This window comes from Asterias rubens, chromosome 10 (assembly GCF_902459465.1).
Source record: "Asterias rubens chromosome 10, eAstRub1.3, whole genome shotgun sequence".
NCBI lineage: Eukaryota > Metazoa > Echinodermata > Asteroidea > Forcipulatida > Asteriidae > Asterias > Asterias rubens.
The window spans coordinates 304712-332152 of NC_047071.1; the positions used below are offsets into that span (position 1 = coordinate 304712).

General features: G+C 39.5%; 1 protein-coding gene across 5 annotated transcripts in view; it reads left to right on the forward strand.

Moving 5' to 3' along the window:
* Positions 1 to 22052, forward strand: part of LOC117295928 (chromodomain-helicase-DNA-binding protein 1-like) — a 44764-nt gene extending 22712 nt beyond the window's left edge. For 4 of the 5 annotated variants that reach the window (XM_033778727.1, XM_033778730.1, XM_033778726.1 and 1 more), the window contains 17 exons: positions 439 to 535; positions 1173 to 1265; positions 2104 to 2271; positions 2883 to 3073; positions 3831 to 3872; positions 4886 to 5028; positions 7034 to 7160; positions 7771 to 7921; positions 8718 to 8831; positions 9416 to 9724; positions 10591 to 10722; positions 12571 to 12749; positions 13724 to 13826; positions 15309 to 15502; positions 16123 to 16242; positions 21051 to 21158; positions 21655 to 22052. In XM_033778727.1, coding sequence (XP_033634618.1) covers positions 439 to 535; positions 1173 to 1265; positions 2104 to 2271; positions 2883 to 3073; positions 3831 to 3872; positions 4886 to 5028; positions 7034 to 7160; positions 7771 to 7921; positions 8718 to 8831; positions 9416 to 9724; positions 10591 to 10722; positions 12571 to 12749; positions 13724 to 13826; positions 15309 to 15502; positions 16123 to 16242; positions 21051 to 21158; positions 21655 to 21964 — 2581 coding nt within the window. In that variant the 3' untranslated portion in view covers positions 21965 to 22052. The remainder of the gene's footprint in view (positions 1 to 438; positions 536 to 1172; positions 1266 to 2103; positions 2272 to 2882; positions 3074 to 3830; positions 3873 to 4885; positions 5029 to 7033; positions 7161 to 7770; positions 7922 to 8717; positions 8832 to 9415; positions 9725 to 10590; positions 10723 to 12570; positions 12750 to 13723; positions 13827 to 15308; positions 15503 to 16122; positions 16243 to 21050; positions 21159 to 21654) is intronic. The other variant, XM_033778728.1, reaches the window with a different exon arrangement.
* The last annotated feature ends 5389 nt before the right edge of the window (positions 22053 to 27441 follow it).

The following is a 27441-nucleotide window of genomic DNA, read 5'->3' on the forward strand; positions in this document are numbered from 1 at the left end:
AATTTTTTCCTTGATAAAAACAGGATTACCAACCAAATTGCTATTTGTTGCATACTGCTTAATACTGGTATTCAGCTGTTGTTTGCTCATCCTGAAAATCACGTGGCAATTTGGTTGGTAATCCTGTTTTTATACAGGAAGAAATTGAATGCTATACATACATGACTCTGGTCATGTGACGGGCAGGAAAATAAACCACTGAGCCAACCTGATCCACAAAACGAAACCAGGCAGGGAATTACTTGCTTGTTAGGGCAAGAGTACTTTTCTACATAAAGAAAAAGCACTGACTATGGTTATAGTACTATTTCTGTAGAAGAGTTCTTTGGGGAGCGATATGGGCTATCTTCATGTTTCATTATCAAGCTGCCACAATCTATGCAATTTTACTTGTTTTTAAAATTGATTTGGATTGTATCTTGAATTCACTTGTTTCAGTCATACACCATTCAACAAGGAGGAGTTGGCGGCCATTTTAAAGTTTGGGGTTGAAGATTTATTCAAGGAGGCTGATGGGGAGGAGGTTGAACAGCAGGTAGGAAACTTCGCAGAAGGGGGCAAGATCCCGGCAGAGTCAAAACAAAATGTTTTGCAAACTATCTTTTTCTCTGTTGTTCACATAAATATGAACTTTAAGTTTTTGAATCATTCAACCCAAAGTATTCCAAAGTTTATCCAGTGCTTTTGCTTCGGTTTGACATTTTCCTAGAGGATAGCCAAACGACCATTCGAGATTAAAGGCAGTTAAATTAATCTTATAAATAAGTCAAAATAAATGTTTTAATGATATCAAAGCGCTCATTGTTTTTCGTACAATTTTGTGGAGCTTTGGTCAAATTCCAAGACCCATTTATTTGCATATGTTATGAGACCCATTTATTTGCATAGCATATGCACCATTTTTAAAAAGAAGTTTACGTGTACGTTTTGTCAACAGAAAATTTAGTGTTGTGTTAAGAAATTGTGATACTATGTTAACATACATCCGGACAAGACCATTCTTTGACCTCTTTATATGAATGGAAGTAACGTTGGAGCCGCTATGGCCATTGTGGACAATCCCCTTGTGGCAGCCATTGTCTCTAAAGGGTTACAGTTGACATGTTTTTTTGTGTAAATAGACATTACTTACTTTACTTATTTGTCTTTTTACTTCCTTGTCCCCTCTTTAGGAGATGGATATTGATGCGATCTTAGAGAGGGCAGAGACGAGAGAAGCTGAGGATAATGGAGGAGCAGGGGAAGAGCTCCTCTCACAATTCAAAGTGAGTGTAATTATCAATAATAATAATAATAATAATAATAATAATAGTCGGCTTTTGTATAGCGCTTTTTACACCTGAAGGGCGTCTCAAATAAGTTTAAAGCTAGTGGACACTTTCGGTACAGAATTTTTCAGATCACAGATTTACAAATAATTTACAGGGTTTACAGAAGGTAATGGTGAAAGACTTCTCTCGAAATATTATTCCATGAAAGTGCTTTACTTTTTGAGAAAACATTAAAACAATATCAACTCTCGATATCGAGATTTGCAGATTTATGTTAAACACATGTCATGACACGGCGAAACGTGCGGAAACAAGGGTGGGTTTTCTCGTTATTTTCTCCCGTCTCCGATGACCGATTGAGCCTAAATTTTCACAGGTTTGTTATTTTTTATATATAAGTTGTGATACACGAAGTGTGGGCCTTAGACAATACTATTTACCGAAAGTGTTCAATGGCTTTAAAGGGATTGTGTAGGTTTGGTAATTGAAACCCACTGTTTGCTTCAATCCTGTATAGTTGGAGATACATAACATAAAACCCAACCTGTGCAAATTTCATTTCAAAAGGTATTAGAGTTTTTGCGATAATGTAAAAAACCTTGAATGGTTATGTCCAAACAGGAAGAATAATCTTTAATTGGAATTCACAATATGAGAAATGTCTTTTCCATAAACGCAAAACTTCAAAGTGAAAAAATAACTCTAAAAAATTGGCCCCATGTACTCTTTTTCTAATGGGCTTTGCAACTCTTTAAACTGATTGTCTCTTTCAGGTTGCCAATTTCTCATTGTCTTAGGCTTTGCAACTCTTTAAACTGATTGACTCTTTCAGGTTGCCAATTTCTCCACGATGGATGAAGAGACGGTGGTAGAGGATACTGGCAAGGATTGGGAAGACATCATTCCTGCAGTCAATCGCCTCAAAGTAGAGGAAGATGAGAAACAGAAAGAGCAACTCCAGCTCTATTTACCTCCAAGAGTCCGTAAACAAGTCAACAGGGTAAGAGTCATTCAAACCAACAATCATTCATCACCATAAAGACCATATTAATTTTCGTTTTTACCCATACACCGATGTGTGTTTGCACTGTATACTCAGTACTCTCCAGAGTCCTGTGAAAAAATATCACAGGCATATTACTCGGGTGGGATTCGAACCCACGACCCTTGCAATTCTAGAGCAGTGTCTTACCAACTAGACTACCGAAATTGCCATGTAGCGAGAGGCAGTTTGAATCCCCAATGCAAGTTTAACATCTATTTCATAAAGACCATGTGACACAGGGCAACTTTTTCAGGCAACTTAAGGGCAACCAACTGCACTGCATGCACAAGGAACACTTAGGTAGCATGACGGACCTGAGCACTATATAAGAAGCCACCATTAAGGAAACGCCCCTGCAAGGATTTGAACTGCCATTTAACACCGCCAGGGTCATGGCTGAGTGACAAAGGACTGACAGAGCCAGAGGCGGGAATAAAAGGGTAGCGGCGAGTTCTTAAACTGCCATTTAAAACCGACAGGGTCGTGGCTGTGCGATAAAGGCCCGAGCCGTAGGTCCTGAAATAAAGTCTTAATTCTAGTTTCAATTTTGGTTGACCCTATTACAGATGACATACCAAGGCAGTGACTCTGAAGCCTCAGTCGCTCTCAAGAAGCGCACCAAGAGGTCGCGGTCGTCGAGCTCTAGCAGTGAAACGGACGACAGTGACGCAGACAAGAAAGCCAAGAGGCCGCGTGGTAGACCAAGGACCTCACGTCGAGATGGTGTACATGGATTCACCGATGCTGAAATAAGACGGTAAGATTGATCCTCCATATGCTTGGTGCTTATATACATGTACCATATGTTTCATTAACTTGCTATTATGCTTCACTGTTCTTTGCTATGTAATTGTTTGATTGATATTGATATGTTGCAATGAACCGGTCCATTAAGCTACGCCCCATTGCATATTGACCAATTACAACCCATTGCACAACCAAAAGTCAGACACTATAAAGTCCGACATGCGTGTGCGCATACTAGGTGCGCGCGGCAGAGTTGTGCAGCATGGCATTGGAGAGGCTCATGCGTTGTTGCTCACACGTGTGCCGTGGGTGGAGCCTTATGGATCGGTGTATTGATTGCCAAGGCCCTAAGCGTATTACAAGAGGTTCATCTGTGGCAAGTCGTGGTTGGACAGTCAAGTTCACCGGACCCAAGCTCTGGTGCTTTCAGCAGCAGAGTGTGGGTTCGATACCCGGTCAAGACACTCCTTACCATAATTGCTTCGTAAAAAGTTGGGAAGGTAGTGCATTCTGCTTTACCAGCCAGGCTCTCAGTGGATGATACCCAATCATACAGCCTTACAGACAGTGAAAGGGGTAAACCTATTTCAGCACCAGGAGTAGGTGGCACTGTGCTTCTTTTGGAGTCCTCCCCTTGAAGACGCCGTGCAGCCTTTTGGTGTTAGGTGATCTCTCATCAAAAATCTATATATGAACAAATTCAAACAAAACAAGATTTGTTTACTATGAACACTGAATGAAATATGTGTTTTCCCCTCGTTTTTCAGATTCATTAAGAGTTACAAGAAATTTGGTGAACCTCTCACAAGGTAAGCACATTTTCCTTTCAGAGGAGTTGGCTTTTTCTGATCACTAGGTGGCAGCAGACGTGCCAGGTCAATGGCCATTGGTTGTCTTGTTCAAAGCACTTCTTAGAACATTGGATTTACATGGTACGTCTGCCACCACATAGCGCCCCAAACAGTCTGCCATTGTAATGATGCTTACCGTGTTATGTTTAATTCATAACCACCTTATGTTTTATTTGTGTAGATGAGATAGTGGCTACTAATGCTATCAGGGTCCAGTTTCATAGAGCTGCTTAGCCAGAAAATAATACTCAAAAATTGTCAGTGCTAAATAGCTCAGTTGGTGGAGTTCATATGTTCAAGTCCCACTCTTGCAATTCTTTTTTTTTCAACTCAAAATATATTTTTTTAATTTACCCACTCAGTTTCCCTTGAAGTTTTTCAGTTGATACAAAATGTCAGTTAAGCAAAGATTGGCAGGAAACCAATTACAAATAGTGAAAAAATATAGCTGGTAACCATTAATTGATAAGCAAAATTGCTTTGTGTTGAGCTTAATTTTGTGCATAAGCAGCTCAATAAATAGGATTTTAAACTTATTATTGTGGGAATACATCAGTTGAGGTTTTGCCTTGGCACCATGTGTAAATCTCTTTTGAGTAGCGTTGGTTTTGGGTGGTTGACAACTGAAAGCTACATTCAGTATGGTCCGATCGTCTTCAGTATAGACTGCTGGACTGCTTAAGTACTGTCTTGGAGATTAACTGGTAGTTAGGCTTGGCTTGATGGTGCGCAAAGGTGGGAACAGAAATAGGATAAGCTGGGCTTATCTTGGTGAAGTATGGAGGCTTGAGCTAGGACTAAACCTAAACTAAAATTGTGTCTTGGACTTTCTGTTTCATGTGCGCGAAGGTGGGAACAGGAATATGATAAGATGGGCTTATCTTGCTGAAGCATGTAGGCTTGAGCTAGGACTAAACCTAAACTGACATTGTGTCTTGGACTTTCTGTGTTATGATTTGATTGGCTCACAGATTAGAAGCAATAGCCGGCGATGCAGAACTGCAAGAGAAGTCTCAAGCAGACTTAATGAAGCTTGGGACAATGATCCATGAAGGATGTTCAAGAGCAGTCCATGAATATGAAGAGAGACTACGTGAAGAGGCTGACTTTGATGGTATGTCATTCAGAAATATTGAAGAAAGGAGTACAATCAAAACAGCCTTTATAATACATGTGAAAGTAAAAGTACATGTAGTACCAGTGGTGGTTGGAGCGTTTAGCACCATTCTGAAAGTACATGTAGTACCAGTGGTGGTTGGAGCGTTTAGCACCATTCTGAAAGTACATGTAGTACCAGTGGTGGTTGGAGCGTTTAGCACCATTCTGAAAGTACATGTAGTAGCAGTGGTGGTTGGAGCGTTTAGCACCATTCTGAAAGTACATGTAGTACCAGTGGTGGTTGGAGCGTTTAGCACCATTCTGAAAGTACATGTAGTACCAGTGGTGGTTGGAGCGTTTAGCACCATTCTGAAAGTACATGTAGTAGCAGTGGTGGTTGGAGCGTTTAGCACCATTCTGAAAGTACATGTAGTACCAGTGGTGGTTGGAGCGTTTGGCACCATTCTGAAAGTACATGTAGTACCAGTGGTGGTTGGAGCGTTTAGCACCATTCTGAAAGTACATGTAGTAGCAGTGGTGGTTTGAGCGTTTAGCACCATTCTGAAAGTACATGTAGTAGCAGTGGTGGTTGGAGCGTTTGGCACCATTCTGAAAGTACATGTAGTACCAGTGGTGGTTGGAGCGTTTGGCACCATTCTGAAAGTACATGTAGTCGCAGTGGTGGTTTGAGCGTTTAGCACCATTCTGAAAGTACATGTAGTAGCAGTGGTGGTTGGAGCGTTTGGCACCATTCTGAAAGTACATGTAGTACCAGTGGTGGTTGGAGCGTTTGGCACCATTCTGAAAGTACATGTAGTACCAGTGGTGGTTGAAGCGTTTAGCACCATTCTGAAAGTACATGTAATTGCAGTGGTGGTTGGAGCGTTTAGCACCATTCTGAAAGTACATGTAGTACCAGTGGTGGTTGGAGCGTTTGGCACCATTCTGAAAGTACATGTAGTACCAGTGGTGGTTGGAGCGTTCAGCACCATTCTGAAAGTACATGTAGTACCAGTGGTGGTTGGAGCGTTTGGCACCATTCTGAAAGTACATGTAGTACCAGTGGTGGTTGGAGCGTTTGGCACCATTCTGAAAGTACATGTAGTACCAGTGGTGGTTGAAGCGTTTAGCACCATTCTGAAAGTACATGTAGTAGCAGTGGTGGTTGGAGCGTTTGGCACCATTCTGAAAGTACATGTAGTACCAGTGGTGGTTGGAGCGTTTAGCACCATTCTGAAAGTACATGTAGTACCAGTGGTGGTTGGAGCGTTTGGCACCATTCTGAAAGTACATGTAGTAGCAGTGGTGGTTGGAGCGTTTGGCACCATTCTGAAAGTACATGTAGTACCAGTGGTGGTTGGAGCGTTTAGCACCATTCTGAAAGTACATGTAGTAGCAGTGGTGGTTGGAGCGTTTAGCACCATTCTGAAAGTACATGTAGTACCAGTGGTGGTTGGAGCGTTTGGCACCATTCTGAAAGCACATGTACATGTAGTACCAGTGGTGGTTGGAGCGTTTGGCACCATTCTGAAAGTACATGTAGTACCAGTGGTGGTTGGAGCGTTTGGCACCATTCTAAAAGCATTGGGGAAACATCTAGGCCAAATAGGAACAAATGTGAGAATAGATCTGTTGCAGAAGGTGGCAATGTTGGGATAACTCAGGATCGCGGCTTCAAAGGAGGAATGTTTTTCTGTTGGAAATTATTTACGAACATTTTATGATAATTAGGACAAGAACATGGCTCAAAAATGGTCTGTTTTTACATCTTTATTAATCATTCGACAAAAAGGTAAGACCATAGCAAGTTAAATCAAGATTTAGGCAACCTAAAAGTACATGAATAACAAATTCATTGTTTTCAATTTGTTGTTGTTATGATTCATGTTGTTTGTCAAGTTACATGGAATGAGACTCTACTAGATATTCTTCATTATGATGGAGGGGTTCACATTTTTGAGTTTGGCTGTTTTACCACTGAAGGGCCGTGGTAAGAATGAGTTTTCTGATTGACTTTGCAGGCAAGAAGAGAGGAGCAACATTGAAGATATCTGGTGTGACCATTAATGCTCCGTCATTGCTCAAACATGAAGATGAATTCAAAGCATTAGTACAAAGTATTCCCGCTGATCCTGTGGAGAGAAAGAAGTAAGTTTGGATGCAAGCAATGATAATTATTACAAACTGTCCTTCTTATACCACGGTAATAGTCAAGTTTGCAGGGCACTGACCTTGCCCTCTTGCTTTGGCTCCCAGAGGGCAAGCTTGCTGGCTGTCAGCTCAGGGTGGCGATAGCAGTGCCCTGCAAACTTCACTCTTCCTGCAAGGGCACCAAGGCATTTTCTTCTTAGTAAAGGGCACCATTTGAGGAAATTGTGAATTTCTACAGGAGTATTTCAAGGGCACCAAGGCACTGACCAGGGGGCAGCGAGGTCATCGCCTTCGTTTCCTCCATGAAGTATCAGGCCTCGCGTATAGGTTTTTTCTGGTATAATATGCTTTGTCCCCAATGAACAATGAGGGCCCTGGTTCGAATCATGCTGGGGTACTATGTGGATAGGGTTTTCAGTCTCTACCTGACTGCATGGGTTTTCTTAGAAAAATTATCTAGGGTTTTCCTCCCATATCTAAGAATGAAACTTCCTCCCTTGTCTTCTCTCCATTGGGTTCTTGTCTAGGTCAGTGATGCTGAGAGTCCTTGGCTTCACAATCAAAATCTATGAAATGAAAACAAAAACAACTTTTGTTTTTGCTTTAGGTATCAGCTAGAGTGTCGTGCTAAGGTAGCACATTGGGACGTTGAGTGGGGTGTAGATGATGACTCGAATCTACTGAAGGGTATCTATGAGTATGGTATGGGCAGCTGGGAAGCAATCAAGATGGATCCAGAACTCAATCTTCATGATAAGGTGAGAAGCTACAATGAATATCACGTAATAAACACTAAGGGATATTGACTGGCTAAAACTTACCAGTCAGTTTCCGTTGTGGTTTATTACAATATTAAAAAGTGGCATCCATTTGATCAGTTAGGTGATCACCTGGCGGCCGCTTCTCAGGTTGTATCGTAAACTTGGGTGTGATCCCTGGCTATACGGCAGCCAACGATTATATGGCTTCTGACTGGCACCCTGTATTAAGATATTGATTGATAGGAGACTGCTAGCATAGGGCTGAATAGCTCAGTTGGTAGAGCTAGTGTTAATTCGAAGGTCGTTGGGGTTTATGACCCGCTCCAGTCAATTTTGTTTTCAAACCCAAACTTAGCTAGAATAAATTTTGTTCCCAAACACAATATCGCACTCTAAGGATTCACCAGCAAGATAAATAAGAATGTTATTTGTTTTTACCCCTACATCGATATGTGTGTCGATATAAGTGCACTGATAACTCACTACTTTCCCAAGTTCTGTGGAGAACAAAATCACAGGCATATTACCCAGGTGGGATTCAACCCACGAACTTGCCAATCTAGAGCAGATGTCTTGCCAACTAGACCACCGAGACTGCCTGGTAGCTAGAGGCAGTTAGAATCCTTTATTTTAGCAGCAGGTACCGCAACGATTAACAAGGGGAGACCAAGATCAACTTCAGATTTGTTCTGCTTTAAAACCCTTCTTTTGTTCAGCTACACCGCTGTTCAAAACAGAGCTTGTATTTGTTTATCTTCCATTTTGAATTCAATTCGTTTCCGATCTTCTTTAGATTCTGTGGACAGATCCACAGAAGAAGCCCCAAGGCAAGCAGCTTCAGACGAGATGTGAGTACCTCATCAAACTACTGAAGAAGCAGAGAGACAAGGAGGAATTGATAGCCGAGGTGAGCAAAAACTATAGACCCCTTGTAAAACGCGGAACGCACCTCCTAAAAATGGGCGCCTGCCATTTCCATCATTTTGGGAGTCAATTCCTTAGTGCAAAATTTTGACTCCTCAAATGGCGGATAAGATAGGCGCTCAAACATACACTCAAAATATCTAGTTGAATAAGAACTGGTCAGCCTTTCTGAACCTGTACTTCATCCAAGAGGAGATACTTCAATGTTGCACCTAAAGAAAGTACTAAACATCAGTCAAAATAGTTTGTTGAAAAAAAAATTGTTTCTCAAGCTTGGTATTCAAGAAAGCCTGGTCGTTTGTTTGTTTGTTTGATTGTTTCTGCCAGGGGTAGGTAGGTTGTTGTTTTTGCCAACAAGATTCATAGTGTGTTTTTAATCTATTGGGCATACTTTGGCATGTCCGACCTTGGGTCTTATATGTCAACATACATTGACATATACTAGTAGGCTGCCCTTAGGAGCAGTAGAAGCCACAGCCGCCAGCTCAAACACAGCCCGAGTTATAAACAAGACCAACTGAACTCTCTACGTGTACATAAAAACAAATTGTTTTTCTTAACCACCAGCAACCAAAGAAATCCAGGAAAATCAAAGAAACGTCATCCACCACACCAGCAACCGTCAAACGAGAACCAAAGACCAAAGCCAATAACCGTAAGAAAGCCGACAATAATGAGGAGGCCCACCCTGAGCCGACCAAGAAGACGAAAGGCAGGAAGGGAGGACGTAAGAAAGCAAAAGATGATGCAAAGGAAGAGAAGGAGAATAAGGAGCAAGGAGAGACAAAGAGGAAGAAAAAGAAGGTGAAGACGGAGGAGCCGGAAGAAGAAGGAGAGATCGTTGATGATGAGCCAGAACCAAAAAAAGACAAGAAGGTATGGAAGAGAATTTGACACCAGAAAAACAGTAATTGATTGTTCACGCTGTGTTTGTTTGAAAAGATAAATCCAAGATTGCTTTACTATAAAAGGATACTTTGAATTAAAAAAATGTAAAAGCCAGCCTCTTATTTTTTCAGAAGTGAAACTTCTTAGAACTGAATAATGCTATTCATTACATTTGTCATTTATCTTAGAGGGTCTGGGTACTTTTTGTAGGACACAAAGCACAATGTCCACAGATTTACATTAAACTCACATTGTTTAAATATGTTGAAGATAATGATGGTAGAAAGCTTCCCTTAAAATATTACTTGCTGAAGTGCTGTAGTGTTTGAGAAATGAGTAAACAAGTCGCGAAAACAATTTTCGTCTCGTGAGACGAAAATTATTTTAGCATGTAAAATGTGTTTTAGAGACACTGTTTTACTCATTTCTCAAAAACTACAGCACCTCAGCAAGTAATATTTTAAGGTAAGCTTTCTACTATCGTTATCTTCAAATGGTGTAAGTTTAATGTCAATCTGTGGCCATTGTGTTTTGTGTTACAAAAAGTACCCAAATCCTTTAAGGGAAAAAAACAAAACGAAAGCATGTATTGTAACATTCATTCAATATTGAAATTGAATGATCTGTCAAGGGTCCCCACCCTCCCCAATATCCTCCCAAAATTGAAATTGATAAAAAGATCTCCAAAATCTACTCCCGAAAACTGACATTGCTGAAAAAATGCCCCCAATCAGCCAATCTAATTATGAAATTATCCATGCATATTATTTTTCAGGAAGTCATATTTACTCAGTTGTGCCTTTCCTCTACAACTATTTTGATTATGTTTATTTTTAATTCTTGATTGTTTATAGGGTAAGGAGAAGCCTGAACCCAAAGGAGCCAAGAAGGGTCACAAGGAGTTACCCCCTATGCATATCACAGCCCAGAGAAATCCAGTTTTTATCGACCCAACAGGCGAGCTGGATGAGGCTACATTTAGTGCCGTAAGTGTCCATTTCATTTTCACTTTATTTTAATCTTGTTGTGAAGCCAAGGACTCTCATAAAAACTTAATCACTGTACTAGCTAAGGACGCAATGGAGAGAAGTAAACTTAATCACTGTACTAGCTAAGGACGCAATGGAGAGAAGTAAACCTAATCACTGTACTAGCTAGGGACGCAATGGAGAGAAGTAAACTTAATCACTGTACTAGCTAAGGACGCAATGGAGAGAAGTAAACTTAATCACTGTACTAGCTAAGGACGCAATGGAGAGAAGTAAACTTAATCACTGAACTAGCTAAGGACGCAATGGAGAGAAGTAAACTTAATCACTGTACTAGCTAAGGACGCAATGGAGAGAAGTAAACTTAATCACTGAACTAGCTAAGGACGCAATGGAGAGAAGTAAACTTAATCACTGTACTAGCTAAGGACGCAATGGAGAGAAGTAAACTTAATCACTGTACTAGCTAAGGACGCAATGGAGAGAAGATAAACTTAATCACTGTACTAGCTAAGGACGCAATGGAGAGAAGTAAACTTAATCACTGTACTAGCTAAGGACGCAATGGAGAGAAGTAAACTTAATCACTGTACTAGCTAAGGACGCAATGGAGAGAAGTAAACTTAATCACTGTACTAGATAAGGACGCAATGGAGAGAAGTAAACTTAATCACTGTACTAGCTAAGGACGCAATGGAGAGAAGTAAACTTAATCACTGTACTAGATAAGGACGCAATGGAGAGAAGTAAACTTAATCACTGTACTAGCTAAGGACGCAATGGAGAGAAGTAAACTTAATCACTGTACTAGCTAAGAACCCAATGGAGAAAACACAAGGAAGGAAGTTTCAGTTGTAGATGTGGGTAGGAAAACCCTGGAGAATGATTCCAGGGAAAACCCATGCAGTAAGGTAGGGACTGAAACCCAATCCACATAGTTTAAGTGTCCCCTGCGGGATTCGAACCAGGGTTGTAGAGGTGGAAGGCGAGGAAAGATACCACTACACCAACCTGACCACCCAAAGTTGAATCACCAATAGCATAAAAAGCCAGGACTAGCTTCATACTTAAAAATACTTATTGGTGTTGTGACAGAGCGGATACCCATTTATTTATACCCCTGGGTGAAAAGAAGCAATTATAGTAAGGTATCTTGCTCAAGGACACAAGTGTCACGACCGGGATTCGAACCCACACGCCGGTGACTTGGCACCGATGCTCTTAAAGCTCTCCCGCTTAAAACGCTTAAAACATCAATCAGGATTTAAAAAAAACAATAAAACAAAACACACTACCATTAACTTTCCAAAGACTGGCGAACTGTTTCTTTACCATCCCTCTTCCAGGCTGTTAGTTTAAACTTTGCATTGTGACGACTTGCAACGTTTGTGTCCAATCAATGAAACCTCAGATCTATGGCCGTCAGGAGGATCTTGTTTTTGTCCTTATGGGTGTTTGGGGGGGAGGGGTGTTTGTTTGTTTGTTTGTTAAGATGATCTTCCTGTCAAGGGAACTCGGCAAACTCCGGCAAGGGGATATGAACACCAAGCTGGCAACAGCCAATCTCTCTTACAGACATTGGTTTTACATCTATGATTATGAATTGCACAAATCAAGAAGTTGTGATTCAGTAACTAGACAACAATATTTATTCTTGTAAGTGTGAAATCAGTGGTTAGCTTGTAGGATTCAAACCTTCAACCTTGTGTTTGCAAGTCCTGTGGTCTAGCCACTTGACCACGGTGACATAGTTAGGGTTATCTCAACTATTTGCAGAACTTCATTGATTGACTAAAATCAAATTTGAAAAATACCCCAATTACTGTATACTTGTCTTGTTTTTAGTGTAAGGAGAAAATGAGACCAGTGAAAAAGGCCTTGAAGCTTCTTGACAACCCGCCGGAAGAAGTCTCCGAGAAGGAACAAGTCAATCATACCAGACAGTGTCTCTTAAAGATCGGTGATCACATCACTGACTGCATCTTAAATCTCAAGGATGCGGACAAGATCCACGAGTGGAAAGGGTGAATATACAATTAGTTGAGAATATGGACAATTAAAAAAAAAAAAATTTTACAAAAAGCTTAGTATGTAGTTTGAAATGGTGCCAATCAGAATGGCTAATATTGCTTTTTATCTCTAGTAAAGCTTCAATCCAATTGACCGATACATTAAGCTCTGCCCCATTGAGTATTGACCAATCACAAAGCAACAAAGGTCCGACAAATAAGGTCCGACATGCGTGCGCATATCTTGGCGCACGCGGTAGAGTTGTGCAGAAAGCAGTGGAGAGCCCCACGTGTTCTTGCTCACATGTGCGTCGTGGGAGGAGCCTACTGGATCGGTCTATTGTCTGTAAGGCAAAAGAATGAAATCCACTGGGATACTTTAAAAGGCTAGGTGGCAACAGACTTACCAGGTAGGTAAATTTCCATTGGTTACGTTGTTAGCAAGAGCACGTAACAAAGAAGAATGGATCAACCTGGTAAGTCTGCTGATATCTAGTGTCTCAAAAGTCCCCTATTGTCTGCAAAGTAAAAGAAAGAACCCAATCATCTGCAAGAACAAATAATGAATCCAATGGAAGGCTTTGGAACGCTAGGTTGCAGCAGACTTACTAGGTAAATTTCCATTGTTTACGTAGTTCTTAGCATGCCGACTTTACTGAGAACAATGGATCTTACCTGGTAAGTCTGCTGCCACCAAGTGTCTCAAAAGTCTTTAAAGCAAAATAAGAAATCCAATTGGTCTGCAAGGCAAAAGAAAGAATCCTTAAGGGAAAAGAATAAATCCAACTGATTAGCAAAAGATTTAATCCAGTTTTCTGCAAAGTAAAAGAAATAATCAAATTTTCAAGACAAATTAATTTAAAAGGTTGGGTTTACGATGTCTCTTGAAGGCTGAACTGTTTGAATGAACAAAGTAAAAAAACATGATTGAATATATGTATTTTTTGCAACTGCGTCTAAATTGATTTAACCAATTTCTTGCTCCTTAGCTACCTGTGGACGTTTGTTGCAAAGTTCACCGAGTACGACGCCAAGAAATTATATAAATTGTATAGACATGCACAGAGGAAACGAGACGACGAAAGGGAAGAGGTATGTAGTTGTACTTGATGGTCTAGAATGTCAACCAGTAATCTGAGTTGTTGTAACACAGAGGAAACGAGACGAGGAAAGGGAAGAGGTATGTAGTTGTACTTGATGGTCTAGAATGTCAACCAGTAATCTGAGTTGTTGTAACACAGAGGAAACGAGACGAGGAAAGGGAAGAGGTATGTAGTTGTACTTGATGGTCTAGAATGTCAACCAGTAATCTGAGTTGTTGTAACACAGAGGAAACGAGACGACGAAAGGGAAGAGGTTTGTAGTTGTACTTGATGGTCTAGAATGTCAACCAGTAATCTGAGTTGTTGTAACACAGAGGAAACGAGACGAGGAAAGGGAAGAGGTATGTAGTTGTACTTGATGGTCTAGAATGTCAACCAGTAATCTGAGTTGTTGTAACACAGAGGAAACGAGACGAGGAAAAAAAACGGCTAGAATCTGTTTAGATGTTTACACTCATAGTGGTTTTAATACACAGTCAGACATCGGACCAACAAGATTGTTTCACATGTGATTAATATTGCGAGTGTCAATAACGCATCTTAGATTGTGTATTCCAAATACGGATTATTCTTCCTCCTTGGACATAACCGCTCAAGATTTCCTGCAAAAACCGTGACCATGTTTGAAGGGAAATTTTCACATTTTAGTTTTATTGTATACTTCTACATATTTATATAGGATTAAAACAAGCGAATGGTTAAAAAAACTAAAGGTATACTTTGCTTTAAAGACACTGGACACTACAGTGTATTTGTAATGGGCCATATTTTTGACCGCGTGAGGGCGCTCTCAATCACTTCCGGGGGTATATTCATTCATACCCAAAACAATTTTTAAAGATTGGAACACATTATAACCACAGACATCTAATCCATCACAGACAATAAGACTTTTAAAGGAGCCGTTATAATCCACCTCTAAAGCAAATTGAAACTACGGCGCAACAAAAGTGACAGAACGCCTATTAATTTGTGCAGGGCGAATCGCGTGTACCCCCGGAAGTGATCAAAATACTATTTATAGCGCCCTCGCGCGGTCAAAAATAAGGGGCATTGTCTTGTCATTTGGTGTATCTCAACATATGCATAAAATAACAAACATGTGAAAATTTGAGCTCAATTGGTCGTCATAGTTGTGAGATAATAATGAAAGAAAAAACACTTGTCACACAAAGTTGTGTGCTTTTAGATGGTTGATTTCGAGACCTCAAATTCTAAATATGAGGTCTCGAAATCAAATTCATGGAAAAATGCTTCTTTCCTAAAAACTATGTAACTTCAGAGGGAGCCGTTTATCACAATGTTTTATACTATCAACCTCTCCCCATTACTCATCACCAAGTAAGGTTTTATGCTAATAATTATTTTGAGTACTTACCAATAGTGTCCACTGCCTTTAAGAGGGGGAAGAATTTGTCTAAATTTAGTGTATGTATAAAAACACAAATAATATATAACTTTTGCTCCATAGATGAAACATTCAACCGGTGGGAATCAACAAGGTCACAAGCAGAGAGCTCCAGACTGGGCTGGGGGATCTAAACCAAGAGAAGGGTACTTCCCAGGCCAGGGACAGACCCAAAGCTATAGCCACCAGCAGGGAATCAAACGACCCCTCTCTGGTGGGGAGGGGGCATCGGAGCGATCCAGGGGCGACAGGGAAAGGTAAGCCGGTGTGCTCTGTGTTTGGTCCTTGCTTGTTAATCAGTGCTTGAAATATTGGAACACATGCGTTTACTTGTTGATTACAAGTATAGCAATAGTGGATTTTCAGTTGGTATGCAATATGTTTTTGAGTTGAGGTCATTGTGCATTTTGTTATTTTGGTATAAATAGTCGGGGTGTCTTGAAACAGTTTTATATAATAAGTTTATTCACCAGCGTTGAGTATTTTAATGTACATTAAAGTGAATTATTCCAAGAAGTTCAAAACGATCCACTGTGGTTGTATTTTTGGTCATCCCAAGTGTGGTACAAAATAGAAGCATGTTCAAAATCAGGAATTACCCTTTTTCCTTGTACCAGGACTTGCCCAGAATCTTATGAAGTTAAGATACTGTCATCATTACCACTACTTGGATTTTCATTATTGTTAAAAAGCGACATGAGAAAATTACCACTCACAAGAAGTTCACTTTAAAAAAAAGTTGCGAAAAACAAACAATATATAAATGGAGTCTCAACCCCCATGGGAGAGAAATAGCCCAAAGATGCACTTGCGATGTAATCACAATGTGTCCTTTGTTCTATTGTCTACCCCCTACCCCCCTCCTACCCCCACCTAGTGGTCACCCACTCCCTACCAACCCTCGCATGCACCAACGTCCCCCTGGCTCGGCAGATCGATACAGTGGTGATCATCGGCAGGATGGCCGTGGACCTACCAGGGGTCCGTTTAGGGACAGGTAAGGCCAATCCTTGCATGTTATACCCTCACCTAGGATTGATCCTGTCTTCCTTTTTTTTGCTGTGCTGTTTTTCGTTTTTCTCATTCCATTTTCCTTGCAATGTAATGAAAATGCACTGCTTTTTTAACAACCACGGGGTGTTGGTGTAGTTTGAATGTCGTTGTGGTGTTTTGTGGTATTGGAGTGATTTGACAGTTGTTATGGTGTGTTGTGGTATTGAAGTTGTTTGATTATCAGACATCAATGTCCCTATGTTGTTGTTTATATTTAAACATTCCCAACCTAGATTTTGGCCAATGTCATCAAGCTGCTTACCAGAATCAGGTTACCAACCAAAATACTAAATAATGTTTATTTTCTCTGGCTGGTTCTCTGAGTTTCATAGAAATGCTTGAGTATGAATTTTCTGCTAACCAAAAATGAGCGGATACCAGTCTCAAATGGTACACTTGACAGTTTTGGCCGTTAACCTAAATCTGGTAAGCACAACTGTTTTTGCTTAGCCACTTTGATGTTGATTGACAATTTTCTGCTGAGCAAAAACAAGCAGGATACAAGTCATTAATGGTACACTTTGTAAGCAAAGTTTTCTACTTAACTTAAGCAGCTCTGTGCAATTGGACTATGAAGGGTAATGAATTTTCTTGATACAATGTACTTGCAAGACTATTCGGTGAACTATTCATAGTAGTAAATGTGCATAGATTTACTGGTCCATAAAATCACACAGTCTCTTTTTAATAAACTTGAGTTAGGTCCATTGACAGCAGCCAGCCACCAACCAAAGTCAATTGCCACTCAGTGAAACCTAGCTTTCAAAAACCTTTAACCAAAAAGTTGAAGAAATCAATAGAATATCTGTGTGTTCTTTTGCCAAATGAAGAATTGTTGTACTCATGTTGCAGGGCCATTCTTTTGGCTATTTACTTGTTTTGCATGGGACCTTTTTATCTAACCCATATTAAACTATGAATGCTTATTTGCTAGAATTAACTAGAATTATTCTGGTTGGTTTTATCCTTTGATTATGTTGGTTCCATGAGCACACCAGCTACCTTAAATTGATACATTGTGCGTTCACGTGTGGTGTGTGCATTGCCCATAAAAAAAAACACCCCAAAACAACATACACAGGAAACAATTGATTTGATATTTTCCTGTACATTAAGCACAGGGCGTACAGAACTATTAGTATATTTTTATTATTGATGTTTTTTTTATTTTATTAAATTGTAGCCAATGGCTAAATTGGGTCAATTAAAAAAACTAAAAAAACAATATACAAGTAAGCAATGAAACAATGAAAAGGAAATGATTAATAACCAAAACTTAACTAACTGCAACACTACATATCAATAATGTGCCTGTTTAGGGGCCATTTGTTCACTAGTTCACAGAGCCAACATTTATGTTACCCATTAATACACCCTATGTGACCAGTCTTTGACCGATCAGAGTGCACACTTTAAGGTATTTCTTTATAGAAAGTGATAGCCGCCTTTTAAAGCACTGTGGTACTGGAAGGAAGTATTCTGATTTAGCCAAGAAATACTGTGCAAGGGTGGAAACACCTCTAACAAAAGGCATTCAATACGATGCTAAATTGTTAAGTTTGTTTTCGCCCTTACACCTTTACCCTTATTTAGGATACTAAATTGTTAATCTGTTTTAAAGGAAAGGAAGAAAGAGATAGACTAGAGTGAGAGAGAAAGAGAGCAATCCGCCGTAATTTTGTCCATGTGAGGGCGCTCTCAATAGTATTTGTATCACTTCCCGGGGTATACGTTCTGCACAGTTTTAATCAGCGTTCTGTCATTTTTGTTGCTTTAGAGGTGGATTAAAACAGCTCCTTTAAAATTTCTTATTGTCCGTGATGGATATGATGTCTGTGGTGGTAATGTGTTCCAGTCTTTAATAACTGTTTTTGGTATGAATGAATAAATGCCTCCAGAGAAGTGATACTAATATATAGAGAGCACCCTCACGCAGTCATAAATCTGGCCCATTGTCAACATTGTAACTCAGCATCATTCTTCATACAGCTGAACTTGGCATCCATAAATATGTGCATGCTATCTTGGGTTTGCTCTTTACATACCCTCCTAATACACTAGATTTATTTGATCATATACTTCTTCTCTGCAATTTGTTTAGATTTGTCTTATGGCTCGGTTTGAAAATTTGGTTAAGCATTATATAGTGCTTCCCAAACATTATGTTAGGAGCCGGTTAAAAACAGTATTCATTACATGCTATTTTGGCTGGTAACCTGTTTCATGCTAAGCGGTATTTTTGATAATTTCTGTGAGATTGGGCCCCCGGGGCAGTTTCAGTTTCCAGTGTTCAAGTTGATCGCTCCAAGGTAGAATTTTAGTACTGTCAACTTTCAGGAACATAGAAATTGTAAATGTTGAAACTTGAAACTCACAACTAACATTTAAAATCCAATTAACTGTACAAATCACATTGAGGCTTTCTGTTGCGTGACATTTAGGTTTAAAATATATTTCCACTCCCCATTTCAAATGGGATAAAAACAGTGTTTAAGGAAACTAACATAAACATATGTTTTAGACTCAAGAAGGGTGGAAAAAACGGTTTGCTTTTTAACACAGCACTTTCTTTAACCCTCCTACTGTTTACCATTCATTACCATCCACTAAAGTTAACTGATTGCAAAACTATGCCAGATGAGTAGACATTATACATCTAGACTGTCAGTCCAGGCCTGATACTTCACGGGGCAACAAAGGCGATTGCCTCCGTGTCCCCTGGTCAATGCCTTGGTGCCTTAAAATGCTCCAGTACAAATTTGCAATTTCATCATAGGATGCCCTTTACCAAGAAAATTATGTACACAGTTAATTCTGTGCACAGTTGTGCCATCACCAATAATTCTTGCAGTTCAATGGGTTTAAATGGTTGGTCAACTGGCTTGAAAGTGGTACCAAAAGTAAGAGGGTTAATCTGTGAGAATATCTTAGTCCCTTGCACTGTGTGAAATGGAGTCTTGTCTCATCTAAAGGCTTGCTCATTATATAGCGCACGTATCTACCAGCAAGGTACTCCAGGCGCTGAGTATATACAAACTTTCAGACAGATAGGTTATTGCAGTGATGGATTCTGAGACCCAATTGTGTAGCACCTTATAATGGTTTACAAGGTGCTACACACATTCAGCAGCCACTGCCAGGAACACCGGGGTGAAACCTTTCTCTTTTCGATAAGTGCACTGGGTTCTTTTACATGCGTTACAGAACACATGGGACCAACGGCTTTACGTCCCATCCGAAGGACGAAGCAATAGTTAAGTATCTTGCTTAAGGACACAAGTGCCACGGCTTGGGATTCAAACCCACACTCTGCTGATCAGAAACACCAGAGTTTGAATTCGGTGCACTTAACCGCTCGGCCACAACACTTCCACTTCCATTTCCACTTGCTCATGTGTCATTACACACAATAGTTATTTTATGCATATGTTGGGGGTACACAATGGAGGATTCCGGTCTTCGACAATTACCAAAAGTAAACTCTGCCTTTAAGGCCAGTTGCAAAATTCTAAATGAACTTCGGCTACAGCTGTTAGACGTATTAACAACTTTAAAGAAAAGGGATTTTTAGCTCTTCCGGCCATAGCTACAGCTGGATACATCAATTTTGGACAGCCTTAAGTGGATTATTGGATGTGGCTGGATCACCAGGTTACCATGCCTTAAGTCATAGGCCCTTAGCGACAGCCGTAGCTGGGCAATTTCACGGAAGGACGTTTTGACTCATTAAACAACATTTAAATCATGGATATCTTTAACAGTTTAATTAGTTTCCTCCAGCAAATGCCGTGGCAGAGGTGGCTCGTGGGGGCCAGCGGCGCTCCGTCCCCCACGAGCGTTAGCGTGAAGACCCGGTCCGTTATTAAAGTGGGGCCGAGGGGGGCTGCAAGCAAATGTCACAGTTTCTTTTATTAATGACTGCCTTCAAAATGGCCTCCTCTTTTTGGCTGAAAAACTTTTCGTTTATAAAATATGAATATTAATAAGGTCGGTAACGGAAGGACACCATTGGTGTATATCCACGATATCCACGATTTAAATGTTGTTTAATGAGTCAAAACGTCCTTCCGTTACCGTAGAATTGCCCTTCTGCCAACTCATCTGAATTAGCGGTTTCTGTATTGGCTTTTGCCAGGTCACTGAAAAGTCCTTTTCTTCTAAGGTCAAAGGCATAGCCAAAGTTGCTTGATTCAGTGACTGCCTATTGATCCAATTCACCTGACGTCATCATCGCAATAATCTTGGGTCGTCCATTTTGGGAGTTAATGTCCCTGTGTGTTAAACAGTCTAGTGTGCATTGTAAGCGTTGTTTACACTTTTATGAATTGATTCCCACACCGAGAAATTTGAATTTGAGAAGCATTACTTTCATAACGTTTCTCAGTTTATGTATTCCAACTAGGGTTTATTCTTCCTGCGCGGGTATATTCACTCCGGATTTTCAGCGGTAGCTCAAAAACATGACCACCTCTCGAAAATAAAATGTTCAAATGTTAGGTTCGGATTTATTGTATACTTGTACATCTACATATATAATATATTAAAACAATTGAGCAGTTCCAAAAACCAAAGGTATACTTTGCCTTGAAACAGTACAAAGACAAGGGGTGTTAAACCGCACTTGTGGGAAACCGACATAATTACAATTGTACGTATGAATCAGGCTCCAGTTTATAACTGAGATACAAACCAGAATATATGAAGCATAAGGCCAACCTTATCTTGATTATTTTTGTGGGTTTTTGTTTGTAGGTATGGTTCCGGTGACGCCACATCGTCGTATAGTCGTTCTCACCAATATGATAATCACCGCTTTGGTAATAGTTACTCGGGGAGGGATAGAGAAGAAAATATCTCAAGGTACGTATTTTATTTCCTACTCCGTGTAGACACGGGCATCGCTAGCAACCCTAAGTGTTGACTGCAGAGCAGGGACCAATTTCATAGCGCTGCTTAATGGTAAGCAAGTTTTTGTGCTTACTGTAGCAGAAAAATTTGCTAAGGTGCAAGTGTATTTCACCGGTTAGTAGAAAAAGTGGATTTGCATTAAGGTTAGCCTTCCTTTTCGTGTGCTTACGGTTAGCAGTGCTATAAAATGGAAATTGTGCAGTAAGCACAAAATCGGCCGCTAAGCAGTGCTATGAGGTTGGGCTCAGCTGTCCAGTAGTAAAGGCAGTCTTTGTTGCTAAGACATCATGTTGATGTAAACCCTGTAACTTATTTGTAAATCTGTGAACTTTTAATTTTTGTTCTGTTCTGAAAGTGTCCAATGGCTTTAAGTGGAAGGGTAGTTATCTTAAATATTTCCATGTGCTGAAAAATGTCTTGATTTGATGCGTCATGTTTTGTTTCTCAGGTATAACAATGAAAGCAAACGGGAACGAGACCCTCCATCAGGGAGATCGTATCATGGGAACCGAGGGGAGGAGCACAACAGACGACGCAACAGCGACAAAACAGACAACTCAAGCCACAGCCAGCATCAGTCCGGGAGCAGGGATGACCGCTTCCATCATTCTCACAGTGACAGTAAACGACGAAAGGACGGGTCTCGGGAGAGGGACAGAGGGGAGCATCACCGGCCGTCGGATTGGTCCGATCATCGACCGGAGAGACACAGGGAGCACCGGCAAGATTCATGGTCCAGTGGTGACCATAGCAGGTAGCTGTGGCTTTTGGGTTGCTGGTTTTCAAAGTCTCATGTTGTGTCCAGCTAGGGTCAAGACCAGACCCCACGTTAAAGCCTATCTTGTAGAAGAGTGAGAGTGAGTGAGAAGGAAAAATGTGTGTGGATAAGAGAGTTTTTTTAATATTAAAACAGTGGAAGGCAAGGATTGATGTATTGATTAATGTGAACTGTGCCCACAACATGAAATGATAATATCATTTCTTTTAAAGTGACATGAAAGCATTTATTAAATCAGCTAGAAATTTGAATTGGTATATCTATGAAACTTGCTGAATGTGAAAGTCACGCCCTCCAATCTCGAAATGTGGTTAGATGTGACCTGGGAACACCAGATCTGGTTCAGAATCGACTTGACGTCCATTTTTTGGGACCGGATCCCAATTTCATAAAGCCTACGTTACCAGGCATTTTTCGCTTACACAGCTAGCAGCATTTCTGCCCTGAAATAGTAAGCCGAGAATGGTGATCGCAAGCGCAGATTTCGGCGGTAAAAGAGTTGTGAAATCGGGCCCTGATTTTGTCATTATTTCATGATACATTATTGCATATTTTCATTGCTTCAGCCCCGTTTCCTAAACAAAGTATTATTTTTGAACCATGTAGTCCATGCAGAGCTCTCAAATATTTTGTAAGATTTGTGTCTGCTGTTATCACATAATGCCACTGCAAGTGCGAGAAAAAACATAGTGTGCCTGAAGCCGTTTCTTGTCAAAAACAATGGTCTTGTTTTGTTTGTTTTATTATGAAATTTGAGCAATAATCTACATTCTACATACAAGTTAAAACAGCATTACCAGACCCCTTGTACTTTACATGTTCCAATGAATTGTTTTAATATTTTGTTTGTTTGGGGGACTTACATGAAAATAGGTCATAACCTGTTGCCCATGAGCCTTTAAGAAATAACAGATCAGTTGTTACAACTTTACTTCACATTTTCTAAGTTTGTTTCTTAAAAACCTAATATTTTGTCAACATTTATGTCAAACAGAAAACTTTATGCATACTAGATCTTATCATTTTGGTGCTGATTTTTGTTGTTGTAATGTGCTAAAACCAAAATTATCAAATGCATTGTTTTAATTTACTTTATGATTGTTTAAGACCTTTCACACTTCAACCTTGTGTGAAGCACTTCTAACTGAACCAACTTAAGATGCTGTTTCAGATGATGTGTTTGCATGTATGTCATTCTATCTAGATACATCAATTGAAATGAGGTATGAAACTAGGCTTGATGGAGGATCAACTGGAAATGAATCGTACTTTTGCCCTTATTGACCACATGAAGTTAAATTTTATATTTTTTATTGTCAATTTCAAACCTCAATATCAAGTTTGGAAAAACAAACAACCCCCAAAGACTGCCATCACCAGGGTCAAACAATGGGGGTAATAAAAAAACATTTGATCACGCTACGAATAACTTTTTTTCCCCTTTGACATCAGCAAGGGTTTTGCGTGACCTCAATGAGGGCGCTGCATCCATTACGCAAGGGGGTCACTTGACCTCAATGAGGGCGCTTTATCAATTACGCAAGAGGATTTCTGATTTCTGTTGTCAATATAAGATTTATTAGTAACCATGGAATAGCCTCTAAAATTTACATACGTTGAAGAAGTCATGGTTTCGGAAAGTTGAGGTGGTGTTATTTATTTCCAAGTGTTTCCTTTTTTCCAAGTCATTTGGGGCATGTTTGCATGGTCACAAAGGTGTTGTACTGTTCCGTCACTCATTTGCTTTAGCAAAAACTTGCTTGCAACTTTCCATATTTTTATGCTTTGCTTAAATAAAAGCAAAATTATGAAATAGAAATTTCGCTAATTGAAATTCAGGTAGCAGAAAATGTCTGCCCAAGACTTTATTAACTCCCTGTTATTACATTTATCTTCAGAGGGCATTGCATTTCATGAAAGACAAGACAACTAAAAAATGCTGTGTAGTTGAAATTGTGTACAAATGTATTGTAGAACTTAAAACTTGTAGAGTCCCATGGTGGAACTCTTCAGTGCTTTTGGTTGTCTTTAAGTTGAGGTTTTCAGTCAGTTTTAGCCGGAAAAGTGGTCAGGGTTGAGGTATTGTCTGTAGTACATGTGCATTTTTTGATGGAAAGGTTACACTAAATTTTACATCATGCCTTAGTTGTGCACAAGAGTAGGCGCATATTGACTGTCATACATTGAATATTTGTTGAGTTTTTTTGGCAGCAAATCAAGCGAGTGGTCGAACCATTTTATTAGAGCTTGGGAGCTGCATCCAGTTTAACAAAAAATGCTGTCTGTTTCGCTGTGTGTAAATTCATATTTTTTGTAATATATAATATATGAAGGAGCATTATTTAATAAGATAAACCTCCTAGCCACCTTTTTTAATATGACTGTAGAATGTACATTAAAACTAAATATCCAACTTCTTTTAACATCAGCTGATGGGAATTGGATTAAAAGGATATATTTTGGCCAATTTCTGTAATTGGTTTGTAACATTTAAGTTGAGTTTTGTTCCGTGCTGATGAATTACTGACACAAACACCTATGATGAAAGTTCATCAAACTTTTAAAATAAATTTGAACTAAATTTCACCATTATTTTCTTTAATAATCTGGTACCATGTATAGTTGAACTATCAGTGTATATTTTTCCCTGTGTGTACAGGCTACAAGAAAGGCAACAAAATTGGCACATTCTGATCTCATGGAAAATTTTGAAATATTGAAGCTCACTTTGTGTCAGTAATAAATAGTTTACTAGTTTACTAGCTGACTACTAAAGACATTTTTATTTAAAGCAGCTTATAACAGCACTTAGTTGACTATTATGACAAGTAAAATTGCTCTTTTTTGGTACAAATTACCACAAGTCCCACACTCACAGCACCATGTAAAGTGTGTGTCTTTGCTGTAAGTATACATCAATTTGTGCTTAGTAGTGTCATGCAATTGGGCCCTGGTCAATAATTTGTTATAACTAGCGGAATTGATATGGATTAATTTTTGCCAAAAAGCTTTGTTTTCTTACATGGTATTAATGGGCATATAAATTCAAACTTTCAAAAGCTTTATCAATCTCAATTTAATGTAAATGTCCAGAACAGTAAAAGGCAAAGTAGCTCCCAGACAAGCTAATAAGGTTTGCTGTAACACCCACAATGTACCTACGTGGAAACTATGTCGCTATAAATTATTTTGATGCAGCAACGTGACGTTTCAATCACTGGGTGCGTTCGTTTAGCTTCCCTGGGTCGACCCCGGTCTGCCCCCGGTGCGTTCGAATAGCTTTGACGTCATTCCGGGGGCTCACCCGGGTCCACTGCTTGTGGAGTGGGTCAGGGAAGCTACTCGACCGCACCCACTATATGCTTCGATTGTTTTTGGAAGAAAACTTTTCTCCTGAACACTGATCAATATTTAATTTCTCAAAGAAGTTGGAAAGAGCCAATCCCTTCATGCCGAACAATTCTTCATTTATAATTTCAAGCTCTTTGTATGTATATTTTAATTTATTGCATATGTTTGTTGACGGTTAATGCCCCACTGTGAACAAAAAATATTTTCTAAATTGCCTTTTTTGTTCAGTACTTTTGGTTTTGAATTTCCCACCGCTAGCACCAAAAAAAGAACTCACAAGATGAAGTTAAATTTCAAAATTTTCAAAACTAGAATTACTGACTCAATTTAGTAACTGTGAAAGAGCTTTTACGGTAATGGCCGATGCTTTGAGTTAAAATACCAATGAACAAATGTTGAGTTATGAGAAAATAACACAGCTCAGTAATATGTTCATGTGGTGAAGGCAGTGGACACTATTGGTAATTACTCAGAATAATTATTAGCATAAAATCTTTCTTGGTAAAAAGTAATGGGGAGAGGTTGATAGTATAAAACATTGCGAGAAACATCTCCCTCTGAAGTTGCAAAGTTTTCGAGAAAGAAGTAATTTTCCACTAACTTGATTTCGAGACCTCGAGTTTAGAATTTGAGGTCTCGAAACCTAGCATCTGAAAGCACACAACTTCGTGTGACAAGGTTTTTCTTTTCTTTCATGGTTATCTTGCAACTCCGACGACCAATCGAGCTCAAATTTTCAAAGGTGTGTTATTTTATGCATATGTTGAGAGATACACCAAGTAAGAAGGTTGGTTGTTGACATCTACCAATAATGTCCAGTGTCTCCAAACTGTGAAAGAGCTTTTACGGTAATGGCCGATGCTTTGAGTTAAAATATCAATGAACAAATGTTGAGTTATGCGAAAATAACACAGCTCAATAATTTGTCATGTGTTAAACTATTTCTTTAAAAGGATGGCTTCAGAGTGTGCACTTTTATTTTCTTTCGGTGGATAAGTTAAACCTGCTAAAACTATTGTAGCCAGGATCCCTCCTATAATTGGTGCCTTTTTGAAACAAGTTCGTACACCATTTGAAATCATTCAAGTGAATGGTTTTGAATGGTTTGATAACTGTGCACACAGTTGGGTTCCCCAGGTGGGTTTGAATGGTGGTGCAGCTGGTACAGAATCCTATGAGGATTGTTTTAAGTGGTGCATCAAGGATCCCACTATGTCATGACTGAGTGGAACCAGGCAGTGTGGGGTTGATCGATCTGTCCCTTGCTATATCATACACTGTCATAGACACTACATGATTTGTTAAACTTGCTAACCATCTGAAACCATTCGGCTATGGTAATGCACACAGGTACAGTGTATGCACAGCTCAAATCCGACCAAATAGATTTGTGTGGTAGTACAGCTTATCATCAACCCTGCTCAAATGGTACTGCCATGTTTGTACAAAACCGATGGGGTTGTAAAAGTTAGTGAATTTTGAATGGTTTTGAATAGTGTATCAGTAGGAGGGTTTAAAAAAAAATTCTTTGCGACAAGTAATGAAATTATATTTTCAAATAACTGTTTATGGTCTGCATCTTTCCAATTTAAACTCTTGGTTATCTACAGCAATAAGAATAACCAGTGTTCTATACTACCCCAATTTCTCCCAAGTTTGACTGGAATGCACTTTTAAGTTTGTTGGTGCTCAAAGTGAAAAGGGTTCACCTACTTTGTAACTTATTGTACTTCTTTCAGGTTAGGTATACCTTTATTTTTGCGTACTTTGGATTTGTGACATATCTGCTTTCAAATTGTTTATTTTTTGACTTCGATGAATTTATATTCAGAAAGTGAGATCTGTGAATGTTTCTTGATAGAGTCCTGAATCATGGGTTGGGCTCTTGGGGGAGGGGTGGGGGGAGTTAAGTTAATTCGCTTACCACAGTGGCTAGACTTGAACCTGGATTTGTTCATTAACAAGTAAACCCTTGCTTAATGAAACAAAAGAAAATGTAATGAAGAAACTTCAATGAATTTTGTTTTTAGATTTATTATTATATACAGCACCTATACATTTCTTCCATTGATTTATATTTTGCAAGTTGCTTTCTGATCGCATTTC